General features: G+C 40.3%; 1 protein-coding gene and 1 pseudogene across 1 annotated transcript in view; both read right to left on the minus strand.

The window, feature by feature from the left end:
- The window catches only part of MYO16 (myosin XVI), a 480,319-nt gene extending 464,409 nt beyond the window's left edge, over positions 1–15,910 (minus strand). The window contains exon 1 of the mRNA XM_072782401.1: positions 15,556–15,910. Within this exon, the coding sequence (XP_072638502.1) occupies positions 15,556–15,583 (28 nt within the window). The 5' untranslated portion in view covers positions 15,584–15,910. The remainder of the gene's footprint in view (positions 1–15,555) is intronic.
- Positions 1,412–1,573, minus strand: LOC140608473 (U4 spliceosomal RNA; annotated as a pseudogene).
- Positions 15,911–16,207: the final 297 nt, after the last annotated feature.

The raw sequence follows: 16,207 nt of genomic DNA on the forward strand, positions 1-16,207 counted from the left end.
TGGCATATTCTGGAGCATATTTATGTTTTTACACACCAACCTACAGTTTTCTACATTTAATATTTCCTTAAAAACAAGTGTTTTGATTATGATAAATTGTTTTTCACTGGATATAGATTTATAGTCATAATTCTTTGTGGAATTTGTTTCAGGGTAACAATAAAACTGAAGATTGTCACCCTGAGGTAATGTCCCCGGCTCATTATTCAAGTGAACCCACATGTTTTACCAAATCCATTGTTGATGGAGGGTACCACGCTATCAACGCTCTGCCCTGGGTTATGACACGAATCATGCCTGTGTGCTAATGCCCAGCACAAAGATTTACCGTGATATGTAGAGTACTGAATGACCAGGCTCCTTTTCAGAAGACAATCCACTTCATTTAGGATCCACAGAGTCTGGTTATTTGGAGCCGCACCCCTAAATATCAACTAGCTATTATCTTATAAGATAAACACTTAATGAGGGATTGTCTGGGGAAGTCCAGACCCTTAAGATCAGAACTGCCTACTAATGGCTGTTCTCAGACACTTCCTCAGGCATGCCATCTCGCTAAAATCAAATCCAGACTTTTCCCCAATTTCCTGCCTTTCTAAACACCATGGTCCCACTAGGGGCTGTCTCCAAGATTGCTGTAATTGCTGTCCAGTCCACTCCAACAGAGGGCAATGCTCTGGAATTCAACAGTCTCAGACAAACTCTAATTCTCAGGTAGCTCAAAAGGGAAGCTCTCTTTTGGGTCATTCAGAATAAAACAGATTTAGAACCTCTACCCTAAATACACACGTTTGGGCCTCCCAAATGTTAAGCAATCTTCTGTTCGTAATCCACATCTGTACAATTCACCTGTAGCCGACATCTTCGATTCAGGGCAGGAGAGACTCAGCTCACTCTGTTCCTGCCAGACAGTGTTTTTAATAGACAAATTCCCTGGTGTTCCAGGCTGTCTCAGAATGGGATACCTGCCAGTTTCAACACACTGGTTCCTTTTTAGGACACAGAGCCCTGACTCCCTCCATGACCCCACCAGTCAATCACAGCATCCTGCATGCCTTTAGTCTGAGTCCTGAAGCAACATTATAAAATGAACACTGCAAATGGCAAGTACAAGACCAATGAGCACGTGCTGTACATTAACAGCTCCTCTCTAAATATCTTTTTTCTATTTGAAAGCTTGTATGTGTCGATACAACTGTAATTTCATGGCTATAAATAATGCTTTATATTCCATCATTTCCCTAAGTCTTGCAAAGATTTTTTTTAATTTAACAGTTACTTTGATATAAAATATTTGATATTTGACAGTTTTTTGATATAAAATATTTTCAGTCCTGTAATGAGCTGAAGCAAAACTGAATTTCACATTTAATATTTAATTTTGGCTTTATACAGTCTGTTTTTTCCCCTCTTTCTTTGAAAGAGGAAAAAATTAGGGAAAAATCATATGCTAAAATTTCTATTTTCTCTTCTAAGTTAAGATAATTTCTAGGTTACAGTTTGTCTTTTTAATTAGCTATAATCGCGCCTCAGATAAACCTCATTGGCTACAATACTGCCACTGCGTAAAGCTCAGTTTGTCTTTTTAAATGATTTCCATTGTCCTTTGCATCAATTTATAAAATACATTCAGATAAAATAAATTCTTCAAGGTCAATTTAAAATGCAATGTCAAAACATAGAGTATGATTCACAAACAAACATCCCCATATCCAACAATAGGACCCTCTGTCTCTCGAGTCTGTTTTTAAAATTTATTTATTTATTTTAAAGAGAGAGTACAAGCAGGAGGAGCAAGGGGAGAGGGAGAGAGAATCTCAAGAAGACTCCATGCTCAGCACAAAGCCCGACTCGGGGCTTGGTCTCATGTCCCGAGCTGAAACCAAGAGTTGAATGTTCAACTGACTGTGCCATGCAGGCACCACTCACGTTTTATTAATTGCATTGAACACCTTTGGCTTCAGTCTCTTACTACTCTGCTCTGCTGGGAAGACTTTTCAAAAAGAGAGAAAGTTTGCCTTAATACTAACCTAAAATAATGGTATAAGAAAGAAAATAGTCAAAGCCTTCAAGTCCATCATCCATGGCTCCACCTGGGCCACTGAAGATTATTACTAACTAGCACACCATACAAACCATCCAGCCTTTTACATACATTCTATCTTCATTCCTATCTTCTTGCTACTCCATTATTTGGAATCTGAAACTATCATTACCTACTTAGTGAGCCCCATTGTTTCTTCTAGGAGCACTGTCCTTCTGGGAATCACCACTCCTCTGACCTTCATGTGGTCCTAATGTGGTTATTACAAAGGCTTCTCAACTCAACTTCTTGCAGAGCTGGAAACATGACTTAGGTTAGCCCATCACATTGAAGATCAATGACTCATCCTAGTGTAGAGATATGATCCTAGTGGGGACAATTCAAGACCCTTCCATGAGATTTGATAGGTGGACATGAGGAGCTAAACAACAACAACCACAAAAACAAAAACCCTGTCTTATTTTTTTATTATCAATCCAGTAGGATGTAGGTATATACTATCATGGCTTATATCTCCTGACTCAGAGAAAGAGAGAAATAGAGGAGCAGAGAGAGAGGAAAAAGAGAAACAGGCAGAAAAAAATAATATCAGTTAAATCCCCAGATCCCAAATTCAGCATTATCTGAAGCCAACTGAATTGGACTTCCACAGTATAAGGGCCATTTTGCACACATGAAAGCCAATAAATTCCATTCTGTGCTTAAACCCTTATGAGTTTATTCTCTGTCAATGGCAACCAAATGACTCATAGAATATACAAGACTTGAGATGCTGATTAAGCATCAAGTCACACTTTATGTTTTTCTATTTTTTATTTTTTAAGATTTTATTTATTTATTCTTGAGTGACAGAGAGAGAGAGAGAGAGAGAGAGAGAGAGAGGCAGAGACACAGGCAGAGGGAGGAGCAGGCAATATGCTGGGAGCCCAACGCGGGACTCGATCCCCGGTCCTCAGGATCACATCCTGGGCCAAAGGCAGGCACTAAACCGCTGAGCCACCTGGGCTGCCCTAGTCACACTTTAATTACTATATATTTTTAAGCTTTATAAAAAAGAGTAAAAATGTAAATGATTTTGAAAGGCACACATTTGGTTATTTCTAAATATCAAAATTACCAATATTGTCTCTTTCACAGATTATATCAACCTCAGAACTTTTTAACAAGACAATGGCCCATCACATCTTCATGCAAGTTTATCAATGCTATAATTAAGGGGAAGAATAAGGACTTGTCCTAATGTACAGTAGATTTTATTTCCATTACTTTTAATGCTTTTTTAAGATTTTTAAAATTTATTTATTCATGAGAGACACAGAAAGAATGACAGAGACATAGGCAGAGGGAGAAGCAGCCTCCCTGTGAGGAGTCTGATTCGGGACTTGATCCCAGGACCCCGGGATCATGACCTGAGCCAAAGGCAGATGCTCAACCACTGAGCTACCCAGGTGCCTCTAATGTCATCCTTTAATACAACACTTTCACGGCTGGTTTTGAATCATAATGAAAAAAATCTCTTGTAAATGTGAAATGGAGTTAGTTATATGACTTGTCCACATGCCTCTGAAGGCTTTGGACACGTGTGTGAAATTAACTGCATCACACAGAAAGACAAGAGTACTAAACGTTCTGCTAAGCATAGATGATATAGCGCACATACATTAAGGAATCATGTGCTACCAAAAACAAATGGAAGAAGTCCCTCTTCTTTCTGACTTTGTTCTTTCCTTTCACAGAACCACCACTGGATCCTCATGCAGGAGCCCTGGTAGACATGTCACATACAGTCGGCTTGAATCTCGGGCAGAGCTGAGGCATGGCTGAAAGTAAGTGCTTGACCTTGAGAACACTCTGGAAAAGGGCTTCCTGCCCTATTCTTGAATCCTCACCTCCCTGCCCTGTCAAGGGTTTCTTGATCAGTCTGAGCAAAGCGACCTGGAGTCACTAGTTCTACTCTTCCCATGGCCCAAGCTGCATGTCCTTGGCATAGGTCCATGTGGGAACATGCAAGGAAGCTCGGAGGATAAAGGGTGAGATGGGGTGGTGGCCCCCACAGCCATTTAACCCTAGCCTCCCGATCTGGTCCCCATGTAACTCATCCATGCAGGTCTGTCTTGTCTTTTGCAGCTGAGTGTGTGTGTGCCATAGTTCTTACCTCTGGTAAGAACTGCTCCAGGGACTTTGACCCCAGAGTCCGTGTAAGCAAGTGATACAGTGCTGCTTACTCTGTGGGATGTCTGATGAGGATGGTGAGGTGAGGGGGTCCAGACAAGAGTGATGTCTCTGGATGTACAGAAACATGCTGGGGCTTTATAAAGATACAAAGAAAAACAGTGTCTGTACTAAGCCCTATAAGATTTAGAGGTCATTTTCAACCCAGAAATTGTTGTAGAGACCACGGAAATAGAAACACCATTAAAAGATGGCTTCATTAAAGAATATTAATGACCGTCATTACGTGAACTAATTACTGTTGTTGGCTCATTTTCATTTATCAAATATTATCCAATATTGTTAACACGTGTCCGATATTATTAACATTAAGTTTGGTTTTACACCAAACCAGCTTCATTGAATGATCTTTCTTTCCCTGAGGGCCTGCAGAACCTGCCCAGATCTGGCACAGGTGAGCCCCACCATAAGCAGGGGATTCATGGAAGACCCAGGGCTGACTGCAGAGTTGGATGAATGCCTGGTAGGTCAAGGGAGGGAAAGAGGGAAGGGATGAGTAATGAACTGGTTGACTTTCACAGATGCCTATGAAGTGAATAAGGATGATATTACCAGCTACACTTTTCAAATGATGACATCAAGAACCAAGCCCTAAAGAAATTAAGTGAAATACTAAAAATTACGTGAAAAAATTAGACAGTAGTTGAAACAGCCTAGGACTAGCCCAAGCCTTCCCATATGTAGCAGGTGGTTGTGGATGACATGTGCTGCCTCCATCACCCATGTCGGCCCCACATGTGATGACAGTTCACCTGACAGAGAACAAATGTCACGACACACCATACTGGGCCCACCATAGGCGCTATACTCTATGGATCAACACTTGACTAGGATCAGTATAACACTCTATGATCATTATACTGGACATTTTTTTTAATATTAAAAAAAAAAGATGTATCCAGGATCCCACAAGAATAGAAAATGTGAAGCAACATGTGGCCCTGCACTGAAGGCCCAGCATAAAGGGTTTGGGTCAGTCCTTAGAGCTGAACCTCATAGGTAACGTTGCTCTGAGAAAAGCATAATGAACCAGAAATTGAGGAAACAATTCAACCTTCAAATGGTTTTCTTCTCTCAATGACACTCCACAGAATTGGCTTTTCTGTGATTAAATAGGAGGCAGCGAGAGGCATAGCCCTCATCTACCTCATACATGTTTTCAGCCACAGAGACAAGTGTCTTCCTCTTTCTCTGCTAAAAGCCAGAATGAAAAAAAGAATGGCCAATTGATTTCCACAAAACCATCCATTCATCTATGTGTGTCTCTGCTGTCCCTCCTCCTCTCCAGATAATAAATAATTCAAGCCTCTTCTCTTTTTCCTTCCTCACAGGACCCTGAAGAGTTTTGCCTTTCAGTTACTCCTCCCTTGACCACTTCCCATGAACTGAAAACCTAGTGATGCTGAGCCAAACAAAACTGGAAGCGGTATTTAGAATGCACTACTGACTCATGCAATGTCGCAGTTTTCATCCTGCATCACATCATTCTGTCGATAAGTGGAGAAGGGCTCCCAGTCAGCTTTTTTAGGGACAACTATCCGTGGAGATGACATGTTTACTGAACTGTCCACAATGACCTCTACATAGTTTTCTGAAGATTACATTCTAATTTAAAACCAAACAGTGAAAGAATTATCCAAACAGACTTTGCAGGTGTAGGATACTTTCTCCTTGGAAAGGAAAAGATAATTCTGCTGTGGGTGGAACAGAAGCTTTCAACGCATGGCACAAAAGGGTCATTCCCATATAACGATAACTCTTAAAACATGACACTAGCATGAATTTATTTGTGACAACCGGTGAAAACCAAAGTTTCCTTTATGTCCAGGCTCTCCTGAATCTCCAATGGCATCACTGTTGTTGTCCTTGTCTTATCATTATTTTAATTTCTCAAGTGATTGGACAAGGCTCAAAGATTTTTTTTTAAGTCCCAACACCTAGCCTTTCATGGCAGCAGGTGTGGAGGCATAGGTGGGCTGGAGCTTTCAAAGATGAGGAAGTAGACACAGTGAATTAAAAACTCAAGTATGGGGCACCTTAGTGGCTCAGTGGTTGAGCATCTGCCTTTGACTCAGGTCATGATCCCAGGGTCCTGGGATCAAGTCCCACATCGGGCTCCTCGCAGGGAGCCTGCTTCTCCCTCTGCCTGTGTCTCTGCCTCTCTCTCTGTGTCTCTCATGAATAAATAAATTAAATCTTTTTTTTAATTCAAGTATTTTCTATCTTAAAAATAGAAAAACTGTTTTGAGAACCACATTTCTGCCCACCAACTGGCCTTTATCTCTTCATTTTAGAAGGCCAAAGTACACAGTGCTCTTCAACTTCTCTCCAAGATATTACAGTTTGAATTCCACTCACTCTTCTCCACTGACACTGCTCCTTGTCTGTTGTCCCAGCAGATCCTCCTCAAACATGTGCCCTAAGTCTGTGTCTCATCATTCCAGGTTGTTTCACAGACCCTGCCTCCTGGAAATGTGATGCTTGTGTTCTTGACAGAAGACTTCCTCCCTTCTTTGTGAACGTCTTTTCTTCTATCTGCTTCTCAGAAGTGTTTGACCCAGGCCATCTATTTCTCCATTGGCTACTTCCCCCTGTACCATGGCTTGAATGGAACCAGTATGGTAATGACCCCGTGTCTCTAAGTAGACATCTCTTGCCTGATGTCAGATTTGTATATGCACCGCCTACTGGGCGTTCTCCTTTGCACATCATGGGACCCAATGTGCTCTGGCCTGTCTCTCCCTCCCTGGTGTACATCTGAAGCTTAATAGAAACACCATACACACAGTAATTCAAGCAAATACATTCAAGTGCCAGTGTTGAATATTCCCTTTCTTTCAACCTCTGCAACTCCTAAATCAGTCCAATAGTCTAAGACTCCCTAGTACTCAAGTGTCTTTCAAATTCATCCACTCTTTTCCATTCTCAAGTCACCCACAAAGATGGACTTCTCTCCACCCAGGTGCGGATTGCCACAAAAGCCTCCCAACTGGCCTACCTGACTCCACTGCTGCTCCCTTCAATGGATCTCCATATTTGATCCCTCTAACACAAATGTTGTCCTTCACTCTAATGGGTAGAAATTTTAATAGATTCCAATTACTCTTATGAAAAGTCTAAATATGGTTACACAGCACACAGGGCCTTTGCCATCTTGACATTCAGGTTCAGGAAGGAAGAGCATGGATTCAATTTGGACATTTCATGTTTGGAGAGCTGATAGAATAGAGTGGTATGCTTGAGTTCTGACCACATGGGCCTAGATAGCCTGACAAAAGCACAGCCAAAGAGACTTCCCTGGAAGCTATCCATGGAAATGCTGGAGATCTTATGACCTAAACAGGACACACATAAAGAAAAAGAAAGAGCAGAGCGAAGCACAGAAATTTTCACTAATCAAGCAGTAAATTGTTAAATCTTTACTATAAATACCTCTCAAATCAGACCATGCCTCATCACTGTTGTTGCCCCCACTCTGATGTAAGCTGCCATCTGTCCTATTTTCTTGTCTGTTCCTCTTTCCCATGTCCTTTAATTCATCCACTATATTGTGGTCAGAATGACATTTCTAAAGACAAATCCTACCATATCCCTTCCTCTCAAAACTATCCCACGAACTCTCTTACACAATGAATACCATGAAAATGCATCATACTTGTCCAAACATTGCACATTTGTTCTTCTTCCTCCACCATGTGGAACTCCTTTTGTTTGTTCTTTGAATATGCCATGGCTCACAACACTGGCTTTCACACAGGGTTTCCCATCCACCAAGGTCCCTCACCCATCCATCAACAGGAAATGCCTACTCACCTTTCAATGCCTGCTCGCTTACATCTTCCCCGTAGCAGAACCAGGTGCCCTGCTCAGCTTCTCCCCTAACACCCATTTACAGAAATGTGTTGACACTGTTCACTTCCCAGGCTCCTCTGTAGACTGAATTTCTTACAGAAAAGAAGCCTATCCATACATAGAAGCTGAGTGCACTGTATAATGTTGATCATGAGAGAATGATGGAAACATCTGAGAAGAGTGGATATAAGTGGAGAGACCAAGGGACCTGGGAGAGCAGAGTAAGTCAACGAGTTACACATAGACTTTTTCAGGAAAGCAAAAGGTTAAGAAATTAGAGATGATCACTAAGATAAAGCAGGTAAATATACTGAAGTAAATGAGGAACAAAAAGAGAATGTGATGTTTCAGGGCAATACTGAAGCAAGGGCTAAAATGTAGTCACTGGGTAGCAAGGCATTTGAGGGGCATATATAAGTAACTCTTTCAAGAAGTTTGGAAGTAAAGGTAAATGGAGCTATAGGCTATTAGCTTGAGCAGCTAAGAGCACTGAAATAAAAAGTGGTATTTATTTATGAGTTCAAGAAGTATTAAGTATTTAAAAGAAGTCAACTTCTGACAGTCTAGATTTTCTGAATTAGCCATATGAAACATGCCCATCCCTGCCTCACAGTCTTTGCACTTGCTCTCCACTTTGCCAAGCCTACCCCTCAGACAGATAACCACCTCCTGGTTCTCTCACTTCATTCAATCACTTCGAGGTTATCTCTTCACAACCTTTTCAGCATTGACCTTCACTGCATTCTGCTGCCAGGTCATTTATTAAACCTTTAAATTTCTTTATTTTCTTCACATCAGTTGCTGCTACCAAAAACTTTAATCTACATCTGTTTGTTTACTAGTTTACTTGTCTCACCACGGTCATCAGAATTTCAAGATGGGAGTGATGTGAGCTGGCCTGACTATCCTTGTACTCTTAGCCCTTAGACCAGTACTTGGAAAGAATAGGAACTCAATAATATTTGCTGAATTAATGAATATATGAATGAAGAAATGAATGAATGGGATAGCCAGCTCAGTTGAGTTACCATGGCATGTCTCCATCTCTAAAGTGACACTAAGTGTGAGCCAATCACTAGAAACATAAAGAGCCCCATTTCATTCACCAAACAACTTATAGAAAGAGAGCGTATCACATTAGAGTAACAGGTGTCAAGTGAGGCCATGGATGCAGGATATATAATGACAAACCTTTAATAATGCAATGTCGACTCTGTCGAGATACACAAAGATACTATCATTGGATGGACCACTGGGTCACAGGTAGCCATGACATTCCTAAGAGTCTGTATAAAAGTGAAATGTACGAACAATGCAGTCAAATGTTAACAGACTATACTATAATAATTCTATCATTTTATATATATTCTTCAACTGTTTCTTCACTTCAGAGCTGAGGCCACAGAAAACATATATATAAAAATATACGTATATAAATATACATAACATGCAATTTTAGTATATGTGCTGCCGAAGCGAGCACAACATGCAATTTTATATGGAGAGATACAGATTAGATTTGGAGTCTGACATTAAAGATTTATTTTTCTTCAGCAGTACATTTAATGATTTCTTTTTCATAATTGGGTGAGGTTTATGAGTCCTAGATTCATCACCAGTATGAGAGTTTTATTATTTTTTCTTTTGTTTTAATAATATTCAATAAAACAGTGCTCATAAGACATTAAGTTATTCTTACATTCTTTTTTCTTAAAATTCTTATAAACAGATAAAATATTAATATAATTACCAATGTGCTGTTATAAAGATAAGTAGCAGTTTGGAATAGTTTGTGATGTATTGAAACTAATTTTTAGTAGAATTATAGGTACTATTGATCCATAGATCTTATTCCAATATTATTAAATTTAAATTGCAAGGTAAATTTATTCTAAACCTGGTTGAGAATTTTTTCTTTTAAGACTAATTGAAAAACTTAGTATTAAATGGAAACATGAATATTTGAGACTATCTAATAAAAATATTTTGGAAATCAGAAGAGACTTGCCTTATAATTTATTAAAGGTACTATAAAACCACAGTAACTAAAACAATATGGCTGTGAACAAGGCAAATCAATCCATGTAACTGAAGAGAAGCCAGCAATAAATACAAGTACATTTTGAAATTAAAATGTGAAAAACATGGAATTATAATTCAGTGCATGTAGAAATAGACATGGGGGTGACCTTCATTTCACATCACACACATACACTTAATTTTATAAGGATCAGAATTTAAAATATAATAATAAAAATAAAATAAAACAAAATATAATAATAAAAGCTTACATAAGATAAAAGCTAACAATTCTAAAATAGACAGCCCAAAGCAATTAATAAAACCAAAGTCCATAAGACATTTTTTTTATAAATTATTAGAAACTTAAATGCCAACAAATACTCAAAACAAAAACAAAAGAGCAAAACAGGAGAGCTATCTTCAGCACATATTTAGGGAAATATGGATATTTCTTAATATAAAAGGTTACATAAATTTGATAAAAAAAATAAACAGTCCAATATAAAAATGAGAACTGGTATGAAGAGATGGGGCTAATAAGAAATGAGAGAATCTCCTTAATTATTAGTAGAATAAAATTAGACCTCTGTGAGAAACTTTATTTCAACCAAGGCACTGACAACATCTGAAGGACAGCATCCCAGGCTGGCAGAAATGCAAGCATGGGCATGCTCTGCTGATGGTGGGAACCAAAGTGATATAGCCTCGCAGAAAGAAATCTGGCAGTTTCTACCACACATAAAATTACACATGCCATTTGGTTCAACAACACTGACTTTGTGAATCAATACTTTAGGAATAGAAGACAAAATGCCAGAATAGAATGCTTTAATGCCTACCAAAAAGGGAAGTTTATTAATAAATAAATGATTTAACAAATGCTATGAAATATTACTTGGCAGTCAAAACAAGAATACTCAGAAGATATATGTTTATTAGCCAGAAAAGATGCCCACATTGTTAAGAGAGAAAAGGATACACTGGAGTTAAAGGTACATATTTGGGAAAATATAGATGAGGTTTAAAGCCACAAGGGATGAGGTCAAGCAGGGATGCTGCCAAGTTTCATGGCCAACCTCTAATCGGAAAAGCCAGCAAGGACACAAAGGAAAAGCTGCCAGTAACATAGGAGAAAAATCCAAAAATTGTAAAAGAAGAGGTGGAAATCACGTGAAAAATGAACTAAAAGCAGAAGGATGAATGCCCATTGGATTTTGCCCCATAATGGTGGTCTAAGGTGGATTCCGTGCAGTGGTCAGTGGCATCATCTGCAGAGGAGAACAAGGGACGAGGGTCAGGGACCGTGTGTATAGGCAATTTTTCCAAGAGTGGCCATGAAAACAAAGACATTAGGTTGGTGGCCAGAAAGGAACAGAAAGTCAAGGGGGCCTTGTTTGATCATCTAAAGATGACCATGTTGGACCAAGTATGTATGCTAGCAGACACGGTTCAGGGGAGAAGAGTTTGTGGGTGCTGCAAGGCAGGGGTCATGAAGAAGGGAGGCAAGAGGAGACAGAGTCTAGAGCACACTGGCTCTGGAAACAAGGAGGAACAATTCATCATCACAGAACAGAGTGGGCAAAGAGAAAATCACATGCCAGCGCCTTCACACATTTAACGGTAGGAAGCAGGAAGATGCACCATTTACATCTGATGGCATCTATCCTCTCTGGGCAGGGAACGTAAAAGGATTCTCTAAGGATGAGCAGCCACGCCTCCTGGGGAAGCAAGGCAGGAGTGAGGGAGAGGGTTGTTGTCTGAAACGGAAATGGAACTAGTCCACTTTTGCTCCAACTTTGCCTTCAATGACCGTCTAGCTGCCCTGGTGTAGTAAGGACAGACGGGTTGCAAAGTCAGGCTCAAGCTGGGTTAGGCACCTCTTATTGAACACAAGACAGAGATCAGGACGAGGAGGTGGGATGGCCTCAGTGAAAGAGCACAGGCCTGACCTGGGGTGATGCTGGGCTGGGAGGGGATCCTGGGACCAGCCTGCTGGCGTTTCCATGAGCTCACAGCATCACGAGGCTCTAAACAAGTGAACAGCATGTACAATCAGTGAAAGACCAGGGAGGGCATGTTAGTGCAAGTAGCATTTATGAAAACCTGTGATAAGAGGAAAAATAAGGTTACCTTGGCACTGGGAGATTTTTTTTAGCATGCAAAATAGCAGTCTTTATGGTATGATTCATCCCTGGTTGCCCTGGATGAACTAACAGGCCTGGAGTATATTTATTTTAAATAACTCTAACTCACTTCCTACTGCAAGCAGTACTGTCCGACCCCATCAACTCAGAGAAGGAAACTGGGAGAGAGAGATATGGGCCAGGCAGAGGTCCATTCCTGAAGCACCTAAGAGGATGTAATGCAGGCCAGGCCTCACGCTTCTGCCCCTTGTTAGCAGGAAGCCAGATGTATTGTTCCATGGTTTCACATGGCCCTAAAGCTCTGTGAGCCCCTCCTCCCTCCTGATCCTGCTCACACCTCAGCACAGGCATTGGCCGGCTTCACCCATTGCCACCTGCCACATGCAGCTTAGACAGAACCCCATCACAGATCCAACCAAAGACACTTCTTGGCCACAGAGGTCCAGGAAACGTCAGCATTTTTTTCTGTGATGTTTCTAAGCTTTCCTAATACATCTTGCTTCCACGATACATTTTTAGATTCTGGTTTTTAACTTTTCTATATAAGATATATGGAACATAAGAATTAGGCCAGAGCCCATGGAGTTGGAAAGGAATGTGGGTGGAGATGTGGGTCTCAGGCATTTTCTTCCTCCTTATATTCTCTCTTACATGGTCTTAAAGTTTTGTTTTTCTGACTGTAAAAGGAAAAACATGCCCACTGTAGGCAAATTTGAAACTATAGGCTAATTTATGAAAGTAACAGATAATCCCATAATTAAAATTAATTATATCATTATATTCTGAATTTAGTCAAATTTAATACATGAATACTTAGATTTTATATTTGTATATGAATAATTAATCACAATTATAACTAACAGAATTATATATGCTACATAGAACCACAAAAACAAATTATTCCACAAACCAGAGTCAGAGTCAACAATGAGAATTTCCCTAGGTGATATTTAAAGTTCCTTGTAAGCATTCTTTATTGGTGTCCCCAAATCCAGTCATCAGGCTCCCTTAGGATGCTATAGGATTCTGTTGTTGCAGATTTTCAGGAGCTCTTGCCCCTACCCTAGAATCCAAACACTTCCTGCTTTGCTGCTTTTGCTCAGAAGTGGACATGGTGTGGGGATAGAGCAGGGCTAGAATGAGAAGACAGGCATGTAGAAGCTCAAGTGAGGAAGAAATAGTGTGAAGAAGATGAGCCAACTAGCCTTGCCAATAGATCACCCCAATAGGAGGGGCAAGGGAACACAATATGGAAACACCTGATGCATGAAGAATGAGTAGGCTGTGGATTATGATCCTTCTCAACAAACCCTCTGGTTCTGTAAATGCCCCCACTCTTCCAAAGGTTCCTATTTGCAACAATACAGAAGGATCCTCCAGGATCCAGCTGGACTATGAAACATTCCTTGACTGGTGGCACACAAAAAATATAATTTCTGAACTCCTTTAGCACATTGTACCATTCTGCCATGGAAGATGGTTTTTGACCTTTCCATGCTTTTTTCCATTTTATAGATACTATCAAACACAAAGCCAAGAACATAGTTGGATCTTTCGTAAGCAGTATACAATTACTTGGATAAATTCAACAGGAACATTGTTTCCAGGCATTTGAAATATTTCACTATTCATTAATTTTATATTTCAGCCAGATTGCATGAATTAACTCAAATGCTTCCACTGACCAGACATCTTACTTCTTCTAATTTTCTGAAATTCTAAACTGAAATCATTCAGCTGGAACAAAAGTAATATGAGGCAGGAAAGGGCAGCCTCGTGTTCTCTTTGGTGACCAACTTGTCCCCTGAGCGCCTGGTTCATGTCACTCTGTCCCTCTGTGTGTGTACTCAGGCTCCATGGCTTCCTTCCAGCAGGTGTGTTCACTCCACCTAATGAGCACCCAGGTTCCTTGCAGAAATGGTGCAGAGGACTTTGGGAATCTCCTCTGCAGAGGCACGAGAAGGAGAAATAATGACATTCTGCTAGTGCAGTCAAACAGGAGGGGCAGCATGAAAGCCTGCCAATAGTGCTCTCCTACACATTTCACCAAGATCATAATCCCAAGATTTCAAGGATTAAAACAAACAAAACAAAAAAAATCATTCTCATAATTCCTAAATATACTGCACATTCCCAATTTTTGTTAATTAAAGAGTTAATTTTCCAACTTACAAACTGATCAGTGAATTTCCTTTGGAATTAAAATTGTCCTGCAAGCCCCATGCATGCCTCTCGCGGGTATGGTGAAGAGTAAGTAAGGCATTTTTACTTTCATTCATCATAGATTTTTCATTCCTATATACATCCTCCACAAAAGACAAAAGAAAGGTAAAGATTTTCTCCTTCTCGTTTATCATTATTTTTCACTCCCCTTTAGTGCAAAACTCAAAATCTATTCAAACATGTTCCTTAATAATGTTCCTTTAAATGGAACATTGTAATGTCCTTTGCATTACAAGCATTTGCTACTAATGTCATCTGTCACTTTAAGACCATGACATACATGTACAGAAGTTTTCAGAAGTGCCACATGTATATCTAGCAAGCCATTTTTGCTATAAATGTCTCCTTCCTCATGATTAGCATCCAGAGAAGGTTCAGAGGCAGCTTTTATCTAGCTTAGAAAATTGTTTAAAAAATCAGGCATTGAAGAAAGCCTTTATGGACTCATGAGAAAAGCCAGTGACAAACTATTTTTCACCTTATGAGCATCAGTGCAGAGCATTTGGTACAGATGTCACTCGAGTCCCTGAGCACTTCAAGGTGAAATGATGCAAGGACAAAAGTTTATAGTCAAGGATAATCAAAGAGCTCAAGCTTCTAAGTTGACGACTGGATGCAAGGAGAAGCAGGCAAACTTGAGAGTAAAACAGTAACTAAATAGTCTCAGCCATACAATCATAAGCTAAGTTTTTATCCAAGCCCTGTATTAATTAATATATGCTGATACCCAGAAATACCCTTCTCACATTCCTTTCTACACATTACTATTTTTTTTTTAATTACTGCGTGTATGTATCTTTTTCTTGAAAAGGTCAAATTTTAAAGATTTCTAACACTATCTGCATTTGGACCACCCTGGAATAATTTCAGAACCTGAAATGAAGAGGAAATACATTTCAGCATGTAAAACGTCTTTCAAAGTCACCATCCTCTGTCACTCATCTGGAGGTGGCCAGAAGACCCACCTGACTGGTGGCATCTGCATACAATAATATTTCAAGAAGACAACTGTATGAGCAAAATATCCAGCTTACTTACAGCACTTGATGAAATGATAGTGAGACATCTTTCCATCTCAGACAGCAATCTTGCTATGGGCTCCAGCATCCTCTTCTGCTACAACTGTTGTTCCCAGGAAATGCATTATTTAGAGCCCTGACTCAGGTAACAGTTTGCCTCAGGACGCATTATTAAACCGAGGCTCTGTTCCATGATCACGCAAAAAGCTTCAAACTCATTCTCATTCAGCAGCTGGAGTTCAGCTAAGCCTCTTGGTGGATCTGGAGTCACCACGCTGCACGTGCTAGCGTAGCACGGTTGATTGACAGAGCTCCTAGTACCACAGGCCCGGGAATCGTCCTCTAATTGGTGCTCACATGCAGCCACATTCTGCCCACATAGAGGTGTGCTGCAGTGCGGCTCTCCCGGTCCTGCCTGTTAATGGCTTTTCAATAGCTTTCAAATGGCAGCAAACTAGCTGATGAGTGGGCTGGAGGGAAGAAACTGAAGGAGGGATCCTAAATCTTATTTGTTCACGTTGTCCAGGAGCCAAATGTGACCAGATTCTTAGCCGGTGGCGGAGCTGATTATTTTTAGCGGCCACCAGTTGCTGTGTGTGAAGAGGAAATGCAGAGCAGGACCTCAAAATACCAGCTCTTAGGACGAGAGGTCGTTTGATCTGCCTCTAGTC

The sequence above is a fragment of the Canis lupus genome, chromosome 17, assembly GCF_048164855.1.
Source record: "Canis lupus baileyi chromosome 17, mCanLup2.hap1, whole genome shotgun sequence".
NCBI lineage: Eukaryota > Metazoa > Chordata > Mammalia > Carnivora > Canidae > Canis > Canis lupus.